This window comes from Coturnix japonica, chromosome 11 (assembly GCF_054131305.1).
Source record: "Coturnix japonica strain WE chromosome 11, WE-NBRP24, whole genome shotgun sequence".
NCBI lineage: Eukaryota > Metazoa > Chordata > Aves > Galliformes > Phasianidae > Coturnix > Coturnix japonica.
The window spans coordinates 5,631,067-5,648,536 of NC_140673.1; the positions used below are offsets into that span (position 1 = coordinate 5,631,067).

General features: G+C 46.9%; 2 protein-coding genes across 4 annotated transcripts in view; one reads left to right on the forward strand and one right to left on the reverse strand.

The window, feature by feature from the left end:
* Nucleotides 1-9,301, reverse strand: part of SOAT1 (sterol O-acyltransferase 1) — a 43,928-nt gene extending 34,627 nt beyond the window's left edge. The window contains exon 1 of the mRNA XM_085512099.1: nt 9,194-9,301. The gene's annotated coding sequence lies outside the window, so the exon portion shown is untranslated. The remainder of the gene's footprint in view (nt 1-9,193) is intronic.
* ABL2 (ABL proto-oncogene 2, non-receptor tyrosine kinase) overlaps nt 1-17,470 on the forward strand; it is a 30,464-nt gene that overhangs the window by 7,018 nt on the left and 5,976 nt on the right. Inside the window, exons 1-10 of one of the 3 annotated variants that reach the window (XM_085512091.1) lie at nt 2,844-5,349; nt 12,005-12,175; nt 12,871-13,166; nt 13,363-13,635; nt 13,769-13,853; nt 14,755-14,932; nt 15,024-15,208; nt 15,481-15,633; nt 15,838-15,927; nt 16,788-16,961. In XM_085512091.1, the coding sequence (XP_085368217.1) occupies nt 5,283-5,349; nt 12,005-12,175; nt 12,871-13,166; nt 13,363-13,635; nt 13,769-13,853; nt 14,755-14,932; nt 15,024-15,208; nt 15,481-15,633; nt 15,838-15,927; nt 16,788-16,961 (1,672 nt within the window). In that variant the 5' untranslated portion in view covers nt 2,844-5,282. Of the gene's footprint in view, nt 1-2,843; nt 5,350-9,699; nt 10,151-12,004; nt 12,176-12,870; nt 13,167-13,362; nt 13,636-13,768; nt 13,854-14,754; nt 14,933-15,023; nt 15,209-15,480; nt 15,634-15,837; nt 15,928-16,787; nt 16,962-17,470 lie in introns of those variants that run through there. The other 2 variants (XM_015869680.3, XM_015869684.3) reach the window with 2 other exon arrangements.

Below are 17,470 nucleotides of genomic sequence, written 5' to 3' on the forward strand. Positions count from 1 at the left end.
TGTTAGAAGCTGAGGCTTTGGTTTGTATCAGAGCAGTAACTGGAGTCTGATAGGAAGTGCAGAGGAGCAGCCAGCCTCTTTTCCTCCTTCTATCTCCCATGGATGCGTTGGGTGGTTTAAGAGTGCTGTGCAAAACTGGTGGCAGCTCAAACAGTGGTTTGTATAACCCTGTCATTACTGCCTAGTGAAACCCATGGCTGGCAGCTTCAGCTCTTGCTTTTGTCATAACAGCATCCAATGCTATGCCAGATTGTCTGTTTTCTCTTTGTAGGTCATTATCATTAAATATACTTAAATTCTTAAGGGCAACAACTTCAGAGTGCTGTGACTTTCTCTGCCTGCCTTGTGGTAGTGTTTCTGCTAAAATGCAATGTTTTTCTCATTTCATGGGCTGGGGTTAAGACATAAGTTGGTTTCCAGGTCCAGCCTAGCCAGACTAACATCCAGCAGTGCCCAGCAGTTCACAATTAGGAAGAAGGGGTAAATTGCTGCTGCTTTAGGAGAAAATCGTTTTCCAGCCTACCACGAGAGGGTGCTGCAGTGCTTTGACTTAGTTTCTCTCCTTGTACAGGGTACTTGTTAGCCCTGAAAAGGAAAGTTTCCTAACATTCCTATGTTACACTGAAGAGTTGAGACGCTCATGGGAGCCCTGACACTCCTGTGTGTTCATCCTTAAGAAGCAGCCCACAGCCAAGCAGTCACATTGCTGTCATTGCCTCTAGTGCTGGTCAGTGACAGGCCGCATTAAAAGGAATGCACTGGTCACAAAACAGACTTTAGGTAAAGAGATATAAAAGCATGTTTTAAAATATAACTAGGACTTCTGGTATTCATATTACTGCCCAAATGCAAGGGCATGAGCTCTGCTGTACTGTAGCTGTCCTTTTCTTCTTCCCTGCACATTCCTAATTTGTTCTGAGGTTGAGGCCTTAAGTGCATTTCACATCTTAACATCTGGCTTTGTTACATCCCCCCGTCCATTATTTCCTCTTACAGAAAGACTGAAGCACTCTTCATCACACATTTGCCTCCCCGTGCTCCCCCTCCTTGGCCTACTGGGAGATGAGCTCGTCGGTTTTTAAACCATAAAAGCTATTACAGCAGCAGCATCTCAGTTTGTTAATAGGAAAACAGGCTTCAGTGCATCACCTGCTCTGGTACAGCAGTGCTTCATTTAACCAAACTGAAGATTACCCCTCCCGGGATTACTCTTCCTTTTTGTGTTGTTTAACACGCATGCCCTTGTTTCTTCTGTGGTATTTATCTTTCCTATCACTTGCATAAATATAATTGTTTTTTCCACTCTGCTTTTTCTTGCTCTGAGCAGGTCCTGCCCCCTTCCTTCTTATCCTGTTAGCATGATATCTTCCTATCTGACCATCTCCTCTCCCAGTGGAGCAGTCTGTCCCCTTGTTCCCTGCCTTGGCGGACAGATGAGGGCTGCCAGCTCTAGAACCAGGAATGCAGACAGGCAGGAATCAAAGGAAATGCTTTTTCCTCCCCATGAAGATAACTGGCTTTGTTTAAAGATTAAAAAGAATGGATATTGAAATAAGTAAAAATCTCTGCAGTTAAGGAAACCCATTTTCTTTAGCACTTTGCTTCTTAATCTGTTTTTCCCATTGATAGGATAAGTAAGTTTATAAAAGGCAGTGTTTCATTATGGAGATAAGGCATGAGGCACAAGCAGACAGGATGGTTTGTGCTGCAGGGCTAACACTTTGAAGTCTATACCATACACTAACACTGTGTGCTTTCCACAGGTCCAGCTTCCTTTCCAACTATAGAGGCTTTGTGTTGTGCTTCACCCTGTGACAGGTTTGCTTCTCTTTTTTGATGCTAGAATTTAACTTGCTCTAATCCTACTTCATCACTATGAGGAAGCACAGGAGACTTTATGGAGAAAGCATGAGTAGTGTTGTACACCAGCTGTTTTTGAAGTCTTATGTGCTTTGTACTCAAAGCATCATTCATTAGTTGGGTGCTGAAAGGGTTTTGTAATGAAAGCTCTAAGTGCTGTGCTTCAGGAGGGATGGATGACCAACACCAGTTTGAGTTGTGCTCTGCCACAGCTTCAAGCAAGTAGCAACCAGCAAGTGACTTTGGTTTTAGCTTTAGACCTTCCCCTGCATAGATGGATCTTAACACGAGATGAATCCCAACAGCTGCAGAGGGCTCAGGTTGTCACAGTTTTTCCTAAGTCCCTACTGACGGTCTTAAGGGCTACAGAGCCCCGTTCAAGTAGTCAGGATAATGCAAACCTCTTGTGGCGGTGTGACTAAACAGAAATATTGCCCATAGAATCCATTGTGGTTTTAGTTCTCCTTCCTCTTTTTCTCTGCCTCAGTTGTACCTTCCTCATGTGTGCTGGCTTTTCCCTGTGTTGCCTGCCAGCCTTACATACTGCACTGCTTCCATTAGAGCCAAGTGCCTGTTAGCAGTGGGTGAGACCTCGGCACCCAGAGCTGAAGGAATGACCTGCACTTCATGGGTTTCACTTAGATGATAGCAGCCACCTTCACGTAGTAAGAACAAAGCCAGCACTTGGTTTCTCCATAATTACATTGCACCTGTCATTATGCAGGAAGCCCAGCCCTGTCTTCAGAAGTGACATCATTAAACCTGTATAGTTGAGCTGGGTGAGTCAGTCTCATTCCTGCTCATGAAGCATACACCCATTGTCAGTTGTAATTTCACCTTGCCGGGGCCAGCAGTAGCAATGCCAGTAGTAGGAGGTCCGTTACTTCTAACCTCTCTGCAATATTCACTGCATCTCATTTTTGGGAGTCGCCTTAAGAATGTTTGAAGAAAGAAGACTTGGATTTTGTCCTTCAGGAGGGATGAGGTGTCAGTGTGAAGTTGGGTAAACAAAGGCCTTGGTTATTTCACCTCCTTGTGTCCCAGACAAATCCCAGTTGCATCAACAGGTCTGTTTGTTTCTCTAGTAATTAAGACCGTACTTCTTACACTGGTAATATTCGGCTGTATTCTAATTAGACCAAATTCTCAATAGAGAAGTTTGACTGAACAGTCACATTGGACGTGACTAATAGAAGGACGTACCAGCCTGGATTACTCAGTCCTCTTCAGGGCTCTCTGATGTATTTGGTCTTAGCAATGTGATGTTTGCCATTAATCAGTTTTTCCAGCTCCAGAACCTGAGGTGTGACCCTACACGTTGAAATGAATGGTCTTGCTAGCAGGAAGAAGCATCAGACCCCACGTGGGTCTCTGGTGGGTGTTTGTGAGGCTCTAATCTCTGTGTTTCATTGCTGCATTTGCATGCTGTGTTCCTTGTGGGTGCTTTAGTCACTCAGATGTTAGATGTGGAATAGGTTTGCTTCAATGAGGCTCAAGAGGGAGAGTGATTTTGAGAGGAGCAGTTGCAGCACTGCCTGTTGCTTTGGAATTTCAGCTTTTAAGACAGCACCTGGTGTGCTGCTGTCAGCCCGGTCCGAGCCCTGATCCCAGAGGAAGCACTTAGTGTGGCTGCTTCTTGGAGGGATACAATGCAGCCCTGTGTAACCCAAGCAGTCAGCTGTCCTGAAAACCTGCACGGGCCAGCAACAACTGGGAATGCTTTTCTGTGGAGTGGGAGGAAGAAGGAATGAGGCGGAACTCTGTCAAATTAGAAGATAATCTCAATGTAAGATGCTAAAGGAATCTTTCTTGGGCTGTGGCAGCAGGAGGTGTGGGGGCACTGGGTGAGGCTCCCTTCTGGATGGCACGGCTACACCTTGGTCTTGATTTACATCTCCTAAAACAACTCCCAAATGAAGCAGCAGTTACATGTATCCTCAGAGCTGTGGGGAACGACTGGCAGAGACCTTGCTGTGAAACAGAGCACAGCTGAAGGTCAGTAAGCTGAGCTCTTATTTTCTGCCTCAGGTCATGGGTGGGTGCTGGGTAGGGGTAACCACTGCTCTGCAGAGCGAGAGGAAACGGGATGCTGAGGCAGCAGCAGTGCTGGCCTCCCACTGGGAAATCCCGGCCCTTTCCTTCTTCCTTCCTCCCTCAGAATATATATAGTTCACAGAGTAAATGAAGCGTTGGGAGAGGTGTCACCCAGAGGCCAGAGGAGGCATATTCAGGTCACCCATTATCTGCACTATTCTTCCTAGATCCAACTGTGCACTCTTGCACTGCTCTTTCAGTTCACAATTTTCCCTTACAATGTCTTCTCACCACAAGATAGCAGTATTTGGTAACCAAAGCCAACCATACAGCATACTTAAGCACCAGTTATATGTCTTGCTGGAATGCATTCACGTTTTTGCTATATGAACAAGTGTGAGGAATGCAGCTACCGGTGAGCTGAGTAAGGAGACTTTGTTGTTCCTTTAGTTCCAATATGCCTGCAATTCTAACTGTGACTTCTCGCAGCTTTGATTGCTTTTAGATTAAGAGTACAGGACTTGTTCAGCCTTCCTGTCTTTGAAGGACTCTTTCCCTTCGAAGCTGCATTAATTCTTCCTGATTCCAGAACGACTCTTCAGGAAGCGTAATTTCAGTGAGTGCATTCTTGTTTTTAATACTAGGTCTGGATACACGAGGGCTAAACACCACTGTTAGTCCATCTTAAAAACAAATGTATAGCACAGCCTGGGACTGACAAGCTGTCTGCCCCCAGTAGGAATCATGTGGGTTTGTGTTACCCCAGTTATTTGGCAGCTGTTGGGAGCGGCCCTGCTGAATGGAGCCCCTTGTCTGCTCAGCAGAGCCAATTACAAGTGGCTGGGTTTAGCCAAGGGGAAGTGGAATAGCAGCCAGTTGCTAAGTTTAGGTTGATGGACGTGTTTCTCTGACTTCACCACCCGTGCTTATTCACACTGCCCCGCACAGCAGTGGGTCGGGGCTGAGAAGGAGCAGGAGAGCTTGGGCTCAGCTCCATGTGAAGGGCTGCAGTCAGGACAGCGTGCCATTTTGAGCACACATAGGACAGGCATCTCTTGGATAAAAGGAAGCACTGACTCATTTTCTGAGGCCCATGTATTCCGTGGAAGTGAGATGATAAGTATTGAGTTAAATATATAGTAACTATTTTACAAACTCTTCTTCATCCATGGGAAGAAAATGGCTGCGGACAATTGCTTGAGCAGCATCTCGGTGGCTGACAATTGAGGCTGACAGCCCCATGATTTATTTTTAGCTCGAGAACTTTGTTTAAACCAGAAGCACTGTGTAGCTTTGGCAGTTGCTGCATATTCACAGTGGGTGGATAGAACTGAGCAATCTCATCTGCGCTAACAAGCATTCTGGGATCGTATTAAAGACTTAAACTCATGTACTGGAAACTGAAGCTCTATCAGCTCACCTGGGGAGCTGCACCCTCCGAACATCTCTCAGCAGGTAAGCAGTGCCAGCTGCACAAGGTGCTCACCAGTACAGCCACTTGGGCTCAGCTCCTGACATCAGCTCAGACTGATGTAGCAGATTGACGTTTTGACTCCTGAGATTGCAGGTTGGTAAGTTAGACTCTACTCTCTCCTTCTAAGCTTACCCTGTAACTGGAAAGGCTAAAAATAAACCTCAGAAAACTGGCTGAGGAGTAGATCAATGCGATCATTGTTCCAGGTGCTGAGCGTAAGGAGAGATCCTAACACTGCAGTGCTTCTTATTGGAAGTCATTATGTCACTTGGAAAGTAGCCTGGACATGTATGTCGTGTTGACTCCAAGGGCTGATCAGTTGCTGCTTTACATCTGCAAAATGACCCTTCCAGCAGCCAGGCTACATCAGTGTAGGTATTTCTGGCTTGCTTAGGGGTTTTCAAGTAGTCTTTTTGTAGAAGGACTCTTACTTCAAATGCTTGTCTTCACACTGGATGAGTAAATAGCAATCCATTTGATCTGCGTAGAAGTATATAGTATCTCAGCTTTGATCTGGCCAGAATTAATGACTCCTCAGGAATTCCATGAAGTGTTATTCACATTAAGCTGCTTCTCCCCCAGAGTGCTGCTTGAATAAACCTAGATGACTTGCTGTAAGCTGTCATAACGTTTGGCCAGCCCACCTTTCCTGTAGGGCTGGGTGACCTAATCCTTACTCTTTATACTGGAGAGCTTTACTGGAACTCACCACGACTTGAGGAAGAATGTTAAACAGTCTTTTGATCTACATGTGTGTGGTTTCCCAGTTATCTCTGCTGGTGTCCCTTCATAGCACTCCTTTTCCTACATCTCCCTTGTGGGAGCAAGTTGTAGTCTACTGTAGGCAGAATTCAGAGGAACAAAAATCAGACCATCATCATCACCTCTGTACTCAATGGAAGGAGGTATGTAATATAGAGCACCTAAAGCTGGTGGTCTCTCTGCTTCTTTATGGATACCAGTGTTGCTTAAGCTTGATTTATTCCATTCTGAATTCTGTATCAGAATGATGTTTCTTTACCAGGAAGAAGCTGCAAGTAGGGAAGTTCTGCAGTGGGTGATGCTGAGGGCAGTGGTGTGCTGGGAGAGTCACTGACAGCAAGGAGATGTGCTGACGGACACCACCGAGGTCGATCTGTCTGTCTGTCAGTCAGTCTGACCAGGTATTGCCTTCACTTGGCTTCCCATCTCAAACCAGCTCAAAAACATGTCTTCTGTGCCACCACCCACTGCTTTCACCATGAAATGAATGCGGAGGAGCATCTCATGCAGCTCTTTGCCAGGTTTAGAATCAATCTCTTCTTAAAAGGTGAGCTATGTGGAGAGCTTTTGGACTCTCCAGTACCAGAGATCAGTTGTTAACCTTTTCCTGTGTCAGATGCATTGATACCTGAGGGAAGGCAGCACACCAGCTTGGCTTGCAACATGTTTTTATGATGCAGACTCCTCATGATGCAATGTTGTCGCTGACTCTCATGCCTCCTCCCACATTCTGTCTCTCCCGGCTTGAGACCATAAATAGAAACCTATTCCTTGCCCACCCCAATTGCCTGGCTTGGAGCTGTATTTCTTGGCATTATTCAATGGGTTGTTTACGGTACTTAAACCTCACACCACTGTGGGAGGCCCAGAGACTAATTATGGATCTGTGCTCAGCTCAAACAAACCACATTATTAAGAGGCTGCTTGCTTGCAGGAGAGGAACACCTAGGAATAACATGGAGTTGGGCTGCCTGTATTTTACCAAGGCCATATGTGAGCTGTCCAAAGCCTTTTCAGATGATGGTTTTTATGGTTGCACACATGTCAGCAGAAAGTCTAGGTGGTCCATCGAGGTAAGGCCTCAAGTCTGTTACTAGGGTAGAAAGTTCATAGGCCTGCTTCTGTGCCACTGAGTTATTAGACAGCAGCTACTTGGCCTGGCCAGCATTGGTTTGCTCCTTAGGATGGAGGGAGTACTTCTGCTTAGTAGGAAGTGCTCAGATTTGGTTTTAGAAACAAAGCTACTGCAGAGATTGATACTGTTCCAAATGTGTCAGCAAAATAGGAAACCCTCTCGCTGCTGTGTTATCAATGTTGTGTCCTCATCTTCATTAATGCAGAAGGCCTCCCTCTAACAAGCTGGTTGAAGCTCCTCAAGCCTAGCATGAGAAGTGATGCAATGGAAAATGGCAGTTATACCAGGAACCATTCATTACTTGACGGTCCAGTTCCTGTGGTCCAGGCTGACTAATGCCTCTTTGTTACTCTCTTAGTCTTACCATCAAGGGTAAGAAATGAGACTGGGTAAAATAATAGCGTGGGTTGATACTTGGTTTGGAGACTCCAAGTGGAAATAAAGTGAAAGATGTGGGTGCATGGGGATCTTGGTGGCCTTCTGTTCAGGCGTCCTCTTGCAAAACAAAGAAGGGAAACCCAGAACACTCACCATGTGCTTCTTGGTATTCAGTGATAATGTTGAGGTGACGCTGTCCTGGAGCTCTTTGCCTCTCTTCCTTCCTATGAACAAGCCATGTTGGCAGCACCAAACCCTTCAGGGTGCGTTGCTACTTGCACTTTGGTTAGGAGGCACTGATAGCCTGCCAGTTCCAGGTATAGCAAGTTTTAGAAGCTGCTGGTACAGCTCATTTCAAAGTAGTGCAGTCAGCAAAGATTTCCTTACGTTTCATTTTCTCATTGCTGGAAAAACTAAAGCAATACCTCAAAAGGGAGGATGTAAGGGGCAGAGGAAGGTTAACCACGCTCAGGAAACAGCTTTGAAGGGCACCACAGGGAATAACCTGAGGAGCTGGAAGAGCTGCTCTGCCTGAAAGGTTGCTGCTTCTGTCAAACAAGTTGAGTGCACCAGAATTCGTGTCTTACATTGTGCTCTTACTGTGAGGGGAATAGGAACAGGATGTTTGCTGTGGATGCAGATGTCAAAGTGACGGCCTACACGCTAGAATAACTACCCAGCAACATCAGTGTGAAGGAAATGATGCTTATCCCAAAGTTAGAAAGACGCCTGGTTTCATTCTGCCTGAGTGCACATACCAGGCCTTTACAAACCCACCTGCTGTGCAGGGATGCTGGTGCCCTGCCCTGAGCTCACCTACAGACCTGCTGGCCATCACAGCTCAGAGAGGCTACAGACTCAGTGCCTGCATTTCCATGCTGTGCTTGTAACTCAGATTCATTTCCTCCTAATCCTTCCTAGTTCCAGAGATACCACTTACACATCTGTCCTATTTTAACGACCAGGCTAATAACTATTTCACTTGTTAAACTATTGCTGCCGATCCTCACCGAGCAGTAAATTAATACATAGCCTGCCATTTCCAAATACCATTTCAGACCCACCTGAAAAGCTTATTCGCTGCAGTTATTTGCTCTGCAATTCTTTGTGTGTTAATAAATGCACTATTTCACACACCAGCGTAATAAAGATCATTTGGAGCACACAAGAGAGAGAAAACAAACTGCAAAAGGAAAATCAAACAGGAAAATGGTGCCCTGGGGGTTCAGAGGTAAAGGCAGCTCAACCTTTAGCTGCTGGGTAACATGCAGCAGGATCCACAGAGCTTTGTTTTGGAGGAGAAAGGATTTCCCTTGGTTGTCAGGAGAACCTTTGGAAGCCAACACTATGTAGGTGTGCTAATGTGTTCTGTCTGGCTGTGATTTCCACATGCATTAGAGGTGGTGGAGAAGGGAAAAGCTCATGATACAGCTCACAAAGGGGGAAGTAACTCTTTGCACAGCCTACATCCTTTCTGTAGTGACTTCTCACACCCACAGCCTTACACAAAACACATACACTTCTAACAAGCCCGACTGCTCATTTCTTACCTTCAGTCTGAGCCGTGCCCTCATCACACGAAGCAGCTGCCTTCCCCTCAGAGCTGCTGCCTGTAGAAATGCTGCTCTTGGCTGGTGAGCTGCAGCACCTTCCCCCCCTTTACAAGAGGCCAAAGCACTTGCTGCCCTTCCCCTGTTGCCTTTCATACCCTTCTGCAGGCCCACCAGGTGTGGGACTGCCACAGTGATTGCTTCTTCTTTAGCCCTTCCTCCTCTGCATTAGAAAGAGCCTGTTGTGCTGGCAGCCCTATGGACTGCTGGGGGACTGGGGCTCCTGAGGGCAGATGTGGTTTGTGACAGGTAGTTTGGTGCTGCCCTGTCAGAGGGCTGACCTGGACCTTCCTATGTGTGCAGCTATGCAGCTCAGCCTGGGCATGCTGTGTTGCCTCTGCTTTCTGTTTCTCTCTGTAATGTTCAACAGCGTTTTCTCTTTCAGTGCTCATACATCTGCTAGGCTTAGTATTTTCACTTGCATCACTTCCACGTAGTTCATGTGAATGGCCCCCCTGCTCTGGATGTGGAGTGGGAGAATGAATCAATGGGGCGGTCCCCTTAACGCAGGATCTGTTTGGCATTGGCACAAAGGAATTTCTCCAAGGAAACGGTTTGTTTTCCTCCTGCTGCTCACGTCAAAATCGCTTCACTCGCATTCCATCCCTCCTCCCCATCCCTGGTTTGTTCAGAGCTCTTTGGGAAGCTCCACCCTTCCTAACCAAACACCGCAGCCCCTTGCTCCTCCTCCACCCCATAGGCTGCCTTGCTTTCCCATTGACCTCCACGTGCGGACCCAGCACTTCTCGCTGCAGTTATTTGGCCTTCTGCTGGCTGTGCAGCACGGCATGATTGTGGGCACGGTCCTGTTCCAGCCCAGCAGCTATGGCAGAGACAACAAGCTGCTCTGCTGCCTTGGCAATGATGGCTCTGAGCCTGCTGGGTCGAGCTTCACAGGTAGGGAGACTACAGCTCTATTCCTGTACTGCCCTGTTGGTCTAAAGGAGGGTGTGGGTCCTCTCAGCTCTTTGTCTTGTGTGGGAGCAGGACTGAGATTGCCAGCTTTTATTCAGGATTAGCAAAATGCTGTTGGTACAATCGAGCATCAGCACCTGGTGCGGTTCTGCTGTTGAAGGTGAGGTGTGTGCTGGGCTCTCGTGCTGCTCTTGAACTGAAGAGATCCATAATTGGAGCCTCAGTGGCATGGGGGGGGGAGGCAGAAAGTCCTGACGTGGTGGCTGAATAGGAAAGCGTTCATGTCCGGAGGGAAGCAAAGTGTGCTGTGGGAATAGAGAGGAAGGAGGTGGCTGAAGCATAACCTCGCTTGTAGACTAAACGATGATGTAAGTTTTCAATTGTATAGGAAATGAAAGCAATAACGTGATTTGTGGTTATGTTTTGGGTTGATGTCAGAGAGAACTTCCCAGTTCACTTCCTCGCCCTTGGTGTGACCGGAGCTCACAGCTTGTTCAGTGTGAGGTGTTTCCTTTGTGGTGTGATTTGTCTCAGCTTCCTTACTGAGCTCTGTGATTACCGTATTGAACTCAGCTTTCTTATCCTTGTACGTAGGATGGCATGGGTCCCACTCGTATTGAGCACCGTAGGTTATTAGGGACTGGATGCTCAGATTTGGGAACCACTGGTCTTTTCTGTTGCCACTTGAGCTGTTCCTGATGCGTAATAGCTGCACGTGCATGTGCACAGACCCAGCCCTAGAAAGCAGCAGCCATTATTACTCTTTATGTGACAGGCTGGGATGTTGGTAACTGCAGGTGATAGTTAAGAACATGAAGCATAGAAATACTGCATCTGCAGAAAACGAAGCCATGCTTTGGTGGCTGTGGCTCTGTCACTTCTTCTCTTGCTGAAGGAACCTCGATAGGCTGCCACTTTGGCATGGCTGGGAAAGCAGTTATTTGAGCAGTGGGATTACCAGAAATGAAGGCAGAAGCCACTTAGCTGTGTGTTTGAGAGCAAACAAACCAACCTCAGTCATTTCCTTTCCCATGTACGTATAACAAAGCTTAAAAAAAAATGGAACATGGGTTCTGGGAAACCCCCTACACTGAAGCTTTCCAGGCTCCAGCTCCATCACGTGGCACAGATTCAGCACGTGTTTGCCTGTTATTTGGCATAGGCCTCTTCCTGTTCTGTCTCTCTGACTTCCCAGCTCTCCCGTCTGTGTTGCTCTCAAGCCCTTTGTTCTCCCCATGTGCTACACAGACTGGCTCTCGCTCAGTGTGGGAGCCTGGTGGGGTTGGTGTGTGTGTGTGTGTGTGTGTGTGTGTGTTGTCCTGCAGCAGTTTGCTCCAATCCATCCTGCATCTGACTCCTCAGACCCTCAGCAACAGGCCACGTCTGTTTTGGGATGGTTTCATGAGCAGATTCAATGAGAGGCACTGGGAGCAAGTGGTGGGACAGGAACATCCCTCAGCTGTGCTTTCAGAAGCATTACTTCCCTCCTTAACTTAATCCTCAATCCCTGCCAGTTTACCACTTCTTTAGTTTTGTAGTCTTGAAACGTGTCACAAATCACCTCCATTCCTACTAATGCTGACTCGGTGACTATTATCATAATTCAATCTGTTTTACCTCTATTCCTAACACTGCTTTCAAATCCAAAATTTGCCATCTGGCCTTCAGCCTTGGAAACAAAGGTTGAAAACGTAACGTGGCAGACTTTAAAAGCTTTTCTTCACTACTTCACATCAAAAGAGCATCTTTTATTTCTCCTACACATTGTGCAGTGGGAGCCCTGCTGTGCCATGTGCCGGGTTTTAGCTGTAACTTCCTCTTCTTTTCTTCCTTCAGAGGCCCTGCACCGTCCCTATGGTTGCGATGTTGAACCCCAGGCGCTGAACGAAGCCATCAGGTGGAGCTCCAAGGAGAACCTGCTGGGAGCCACTGAGAGCGACCCCAACCTCTTTGTTGCACTTTATGATTTTGTAGCAAGCGGTGACAACACGCTCAGCATCACCAAAGGTGGGTGAGCCCCTGAGTTGCAGAGTGGCCATGGGCTGTATGCTGAGATATAGAACGCTGAATGCTTCTGTTGTTCCACTGGAAAGAGTGAGCGCGGTGAGCAATTATTCTGTAAGCAGGGATTACAAGCCTGTGGTCTCTCTTGTGTTGGAGAGACGCCTGCTGGGCAGTTCTGGTACTGATACACTGTGGAGTAATTGGCCAAGGATGTAGCCCACGTACATCCGGACTCTCCAGCTCCCTGACTGTGAGACACCTCTGTGAGGCAGAGGAGAACCTTGACATTATCTGTGATGACAGAATTCAGGAGCTTCCATCTGCAGCCAGATCAAGAAGTAAGAACATCATGGAGCAATTTCTGTTTAGCAAGTATATCAGATAAACTATTAAAGCTTTGGGATGGAGGCAAACCTCGTTCTTCCAAGAAAAAGGGAAAACACTTTTCTAGTCTGAAATGCAGACTGCAAGAAGCTTTGTGAGCTCATCGCTTCCATTGCAATAACTTAGTCCAGTGTTCTGGCTGAAACTTTACTCATAAATACTCGGCATATCCCAGTTTAGTTGGGTCACTGCTGCAAGATTATTATTGTTTAGCTACGAACCGAGGCTTAGTCAGCTGGTAGTGAATGTCTCTACTAATGAGACCCAGTAGATCCCATTGTGCTTACATTGCTTTTTTTCCTCCTGGGTCGTAGGTGAGAAGTTGCGAGTCCTGGGTTACAACCAGAATGGTGAATGGAGTGAGGTACGTTCCAAGAATGGGCAGGGCTGGGTACCAAGCAACTACATCACACCAGTGAACAGCCTGGAGAAGCACTCGTGGTATCACGGGCCGGTGTCACGCAGCGCAGCAGAGTATCTGTTGAGCAGCCTCATCAATGGCAGCTTCCTGGTTCGTGAGAGCGAGAGCAGCCCAGGGCAGCTGTCCATCTCGCTCAGGTACGAGGGACGTGTCTACCACTACAGGATCAACACCACCTCCGATGGAAAGGTAAGGACTTCTGCACGGTGCTGCACAGAGGAGCATCCATTTGCTCAGAACAAGTACTCTAACATCTGGTTCTATCACTTGTTTTTTCTTTCTTCTTTCCAAATCTGTTGGAATGTTTTTACTGTATCAATTTTCCAGCACAACTGAAAGCTCTCGGCAGCCTTTACCTATCAGATTCCTGCTTCGTTCCCAACAGGTGTACGTGACAGCAGAAAGCCGGTTCAGCACGCTAGCAGAACTAGTGCACCATCACTCCACAGTAGCAGATGGGCTGGTGACAACTCTGCATTACCCAGCACCCAAGTGCAATAAGCCCACTGTGTATGGAGTGTCCCCCATCCACGACAAGTGGGAGATGGAGAGGACTGACATCACCATGAAGCACAAACTCGGGGGAGGGCAGTACGGTGAGGTGTATGTTGGTGTCTGGAAGAAATACAACCTCACTGTTGCTGTGAAAACATTAAAGGTGAGTTTTCAGATTGTTGCGTGCCGTTAATTTGGTCAGCATTGATGATAAGTAGAAGAAAATTCAGCTAGAGCATGTAGCATTGAGCAGACCTTGGTCATGAGGACAAATCTTCTCTTCTATGTTTGTCTAGGAAGATACCATGGAGGTGGAAGAGTTCTTGAAAGAAGCTGCTGTGATGAAGGAAATCAAGCACCCAAATCTGGTGCAGTTATTAGGTTAGTGCAAATATCCTTAATAAGAGGTTTAAAACCTTTACCGGTGTTAAGTTCCATCTGGACTTTTGCTGTCTTTGGGAGCAAAGCTTTCAGGCCAAGCTGAGGATGAAAGGAAAAATGTGAAGGATGCAAAGGATTCTATTAATGTCATCTATTCTGTACCCATTTCAAACATGGACACAGCTGGAGTGGTCACCCAGCCCTGTCTGCTTTCAGACTAAAACAATTTCTCGTTAGAGATGCTTTTTTGCTCCTGTATGTGGATAATGAGGACACACTCAGCAGTGCTGCAGTGAGAGTTCACAGAGATTTGACACGAGTGTCCTGTTGTCGTCCTCCTCCACTCATATGTTCTTTGTACATAACTGCAATGACTGGAGCAAGGAGTAATCTGAGCAGTGTGTGAGAATGCTGCTTTAGGAGCAGGCCTCACTGCTTCGATCCCTTACCCAGCTAACATTCATGGCAGCGCTTCATATTACTCTGTGGTGACATTGCAGCCTGGATATCTTGCTCACTGACAGGTCCCCACTTCCAGCTGGCCACTCTTAGGGAAAGGAAAGTAAATAATGGGTGTTCAAAATAGGTCCTGTTTCATTCTGTAACCCTCCAAGCAACAATCCATAGTATGTATATGTATAATATACATCCTGTATGTATATCATATAGGAAAAGTGGTGCTTTTGTAGTCATGTTTCTCATCATACACATCACAGATGTGTAAATAGGAGCAGTGAACTTTAAGCTGGGCTGCACTGATCCAGGTCTTGTAGATGAAAGGCCTGGATTTTAGAGAAGCTCTTATTGTTAGAAACTGCAACAGATGGGAATTAAATCAGGCGTACCGGTAAGCTCAGGAAGAACCAGCAGCTTTACTCACATGCCTTCTCCTCACTGCCAGGTGTGTGTACCCTGGAGCCCCCTTTTTACATCGTGACAGAGTACATGCCTTATGGGAACCTGCTGGACTATTTACGGGAATGCAACCGGGAGGAAGTGAGTGCTGTTGTGCTGCTCTATATGGCCACTCAGATATCCTCTGCTATGGAGTACCTGGAGAAGAAGAACTTCATTCACAGGTGGGTAAGAAGGCATTGAGAAGCAGAAAGAGACAAGCTCTGCAAACACAAGGCTGTGTTTAAACGCCCCGTGTGCTTTCTTCTTATACAGGGACCTGGCAGCACGGAACTGCTTAGTTGGAGAAAACCATGTAGTGAAGGTGGCTGACTTTGGCTTAAGTAGGCTGATGACTGGAGATACCTACACAGCTCATGCTGGAGCCAAGTTCCCAATCAAGTGGACTGCTCCTGAGAGCCTGGCCTATAACACCTTTTCCATCAAATCAGACGTGTGGGGTAAGAAAACTCCACTTCACCGTTACTTTCTGTTTCATTTTTGTTTATAGCTTGCCAGCCTGGAGAGTAAAGTGTATCCTGGCCTGGGCAGAAACAAGGGAGGAACATGCCAGGCCACAACTTCACAAACTGCTAATGCCTTCAGCTAAGCTGGCCTGAAGGATCTGCAGCAAAGAGGTTCTACCTCTAGCTGCAGCAAAGGCCAAAATGTAAGAGCAGCACACCATGCGGGCAGCGTTATGACCAAGGGTTTTATTTTCCTCCTTTTGCAGCCTTTGGGGTGCTGTTATGGGAAATTGCTACCTATGGGATGTCACCATACCCAGGCATTGACCTCTCTCAGGTGTATGATCTGCTGGAAAAGGGCTATCGGATGGAACAGCCAGAGGGATGCCCTCCAAAGGTTTATGAACTGATGAGAGCCTGTGAGTATCTTCTTCCAGTCTGGGGAACAAAGCCTGGCAGGGGTGGGAGAAATCTGTAGTCAGCTCCTAAGGCCTTACACAGCACCTCTGCAGGAGACAAGCAGCTGGTGGGGTTGCACAAACTCATCCTCCAAGTGTGCTAATGAAAGAATAACAAATTACCTCCTACCCGTGACTGACTTACCCTGCTTGCTCACACTGCAGGTTGGAAGTGGAACCCACCAGACCGACCTTCCTTTGCTGAGACCCACCAGGCTTTTGAAACCATGTTCCATGACTCGAGCATCTCAGAGGGTGAGAACCCCTGTTGTTTTGTTCTGGGGGGAGAGAAAGATGCATGCATATCACATTGAGTTTCTGACTGCAGAAATGAGTGTAGTGAAATACTGTTCTATCAGCTTTTACTGCCTCAACACCGGGATCTTCTACTTAGCTATTCTTTTAGGAGAAAATCTGTGCAACTCATCTTTCAAATGTGGTCAGCTGGGAGAGCTGTGATAGCAGGCAAACGAGCACAATTGCTTCAGCATCTCTCAACTATGAAGCCAATCCACACACTTCCCTACTATAGAAAAATCACACCAGGTGAAATTCAACCAGGGAGGATCCGTAACAGGCACATCAAGGGACCCACACAAACAACAACCTGGGGCTGTCCAGGAGGTTTTTTTGTTAGTGCTTTTAAATCACATACTCCGTGTTGGTACTGGGGAAGAAACATGAAATCTTCATTTCTAATAGAGATACGAAGTGTTTTGCCTCAAAGCAGCTTAGGTCCAGAGTCAGAAAAGACACAACTCTGGGGCAATTAACAAGAGGCACCTTATTTAGAAAGGGAAGAAAATGCATTCAGTGTGAAGTTCAGCTCTTGAGCAACCTTAACCCAGCAGAGAGCTGGATATATACCAAACCCTCACTTGTACAGATCCTACCACCGTTTTTTGGCTGGATTTACAAAGATGTAAGTTAGAATTCTGTTTGTAAAACATGGTTTACCCCAAGCACCTCTGGGTTGGCATAAAGCTAAATTCACAACCTGCTTGCATTCTCAGTCATGTCTTCTTGCTGGTCTGGGACTACAGTAGAGATCCATATTTTATTGTCTTCTGCTGCTGGATTTGTTCCAACCATTCCTCTTATGTTCCTCCTTACAGAGGTAGCAGAGGAGCTTGGAAGAACAGCCTCCTCCTCATCCATTGTTCCTTACCTGCCCCGGCTGCCCATGCTTCCCTCCAAGACAAGAACACTGAAGAAACAGGCAGAGAACAAGGAGAACATTGAAGGAACACAGGATACCCTGGAGCATTCGGCATCCAGCTCTGCACCAGGTATGAGCATGAGGGCACTCACACTGAGGCCGTGTGTTCTGGGGTAGATCTGCCCCCATTGTCAATTGTCAGACAAGCAGAAGGGAACAGAACATCCACCAGCTGGAGATCTTTCAACCAAGTGTCCTGCCAGGATGGCTTGTAAAATGTCACATTCTAGTCAAGGTAATGATTAATGGTGTTGGCTTCTTTCAGTTTGTGGCCTGACTGCAGGACTTAGATTACTGCGATAGGAGAGACAGGGCTGAGGATACTCTTCCTGGATTAGTGAGGCAGAGACACCTGAATGATGGCAGATTTGCTCCCTGAGGGAGCTGAGGGATGAGATGGCTCATGGGGGAGAGCCCTGCATGGTCTTGTTCTTCAGTGACAGAACGGTAGAGTGGGGTGGGAGCCTGGGCACAGTACAGGTGTCACTTCTCATTCCTGATGAGGCAGAGGAACTGCTCTTTACAACTGAGATGATGTCTGTACAGGCACAATTCTTTGGGTCAAGTAGACTTCTCCAC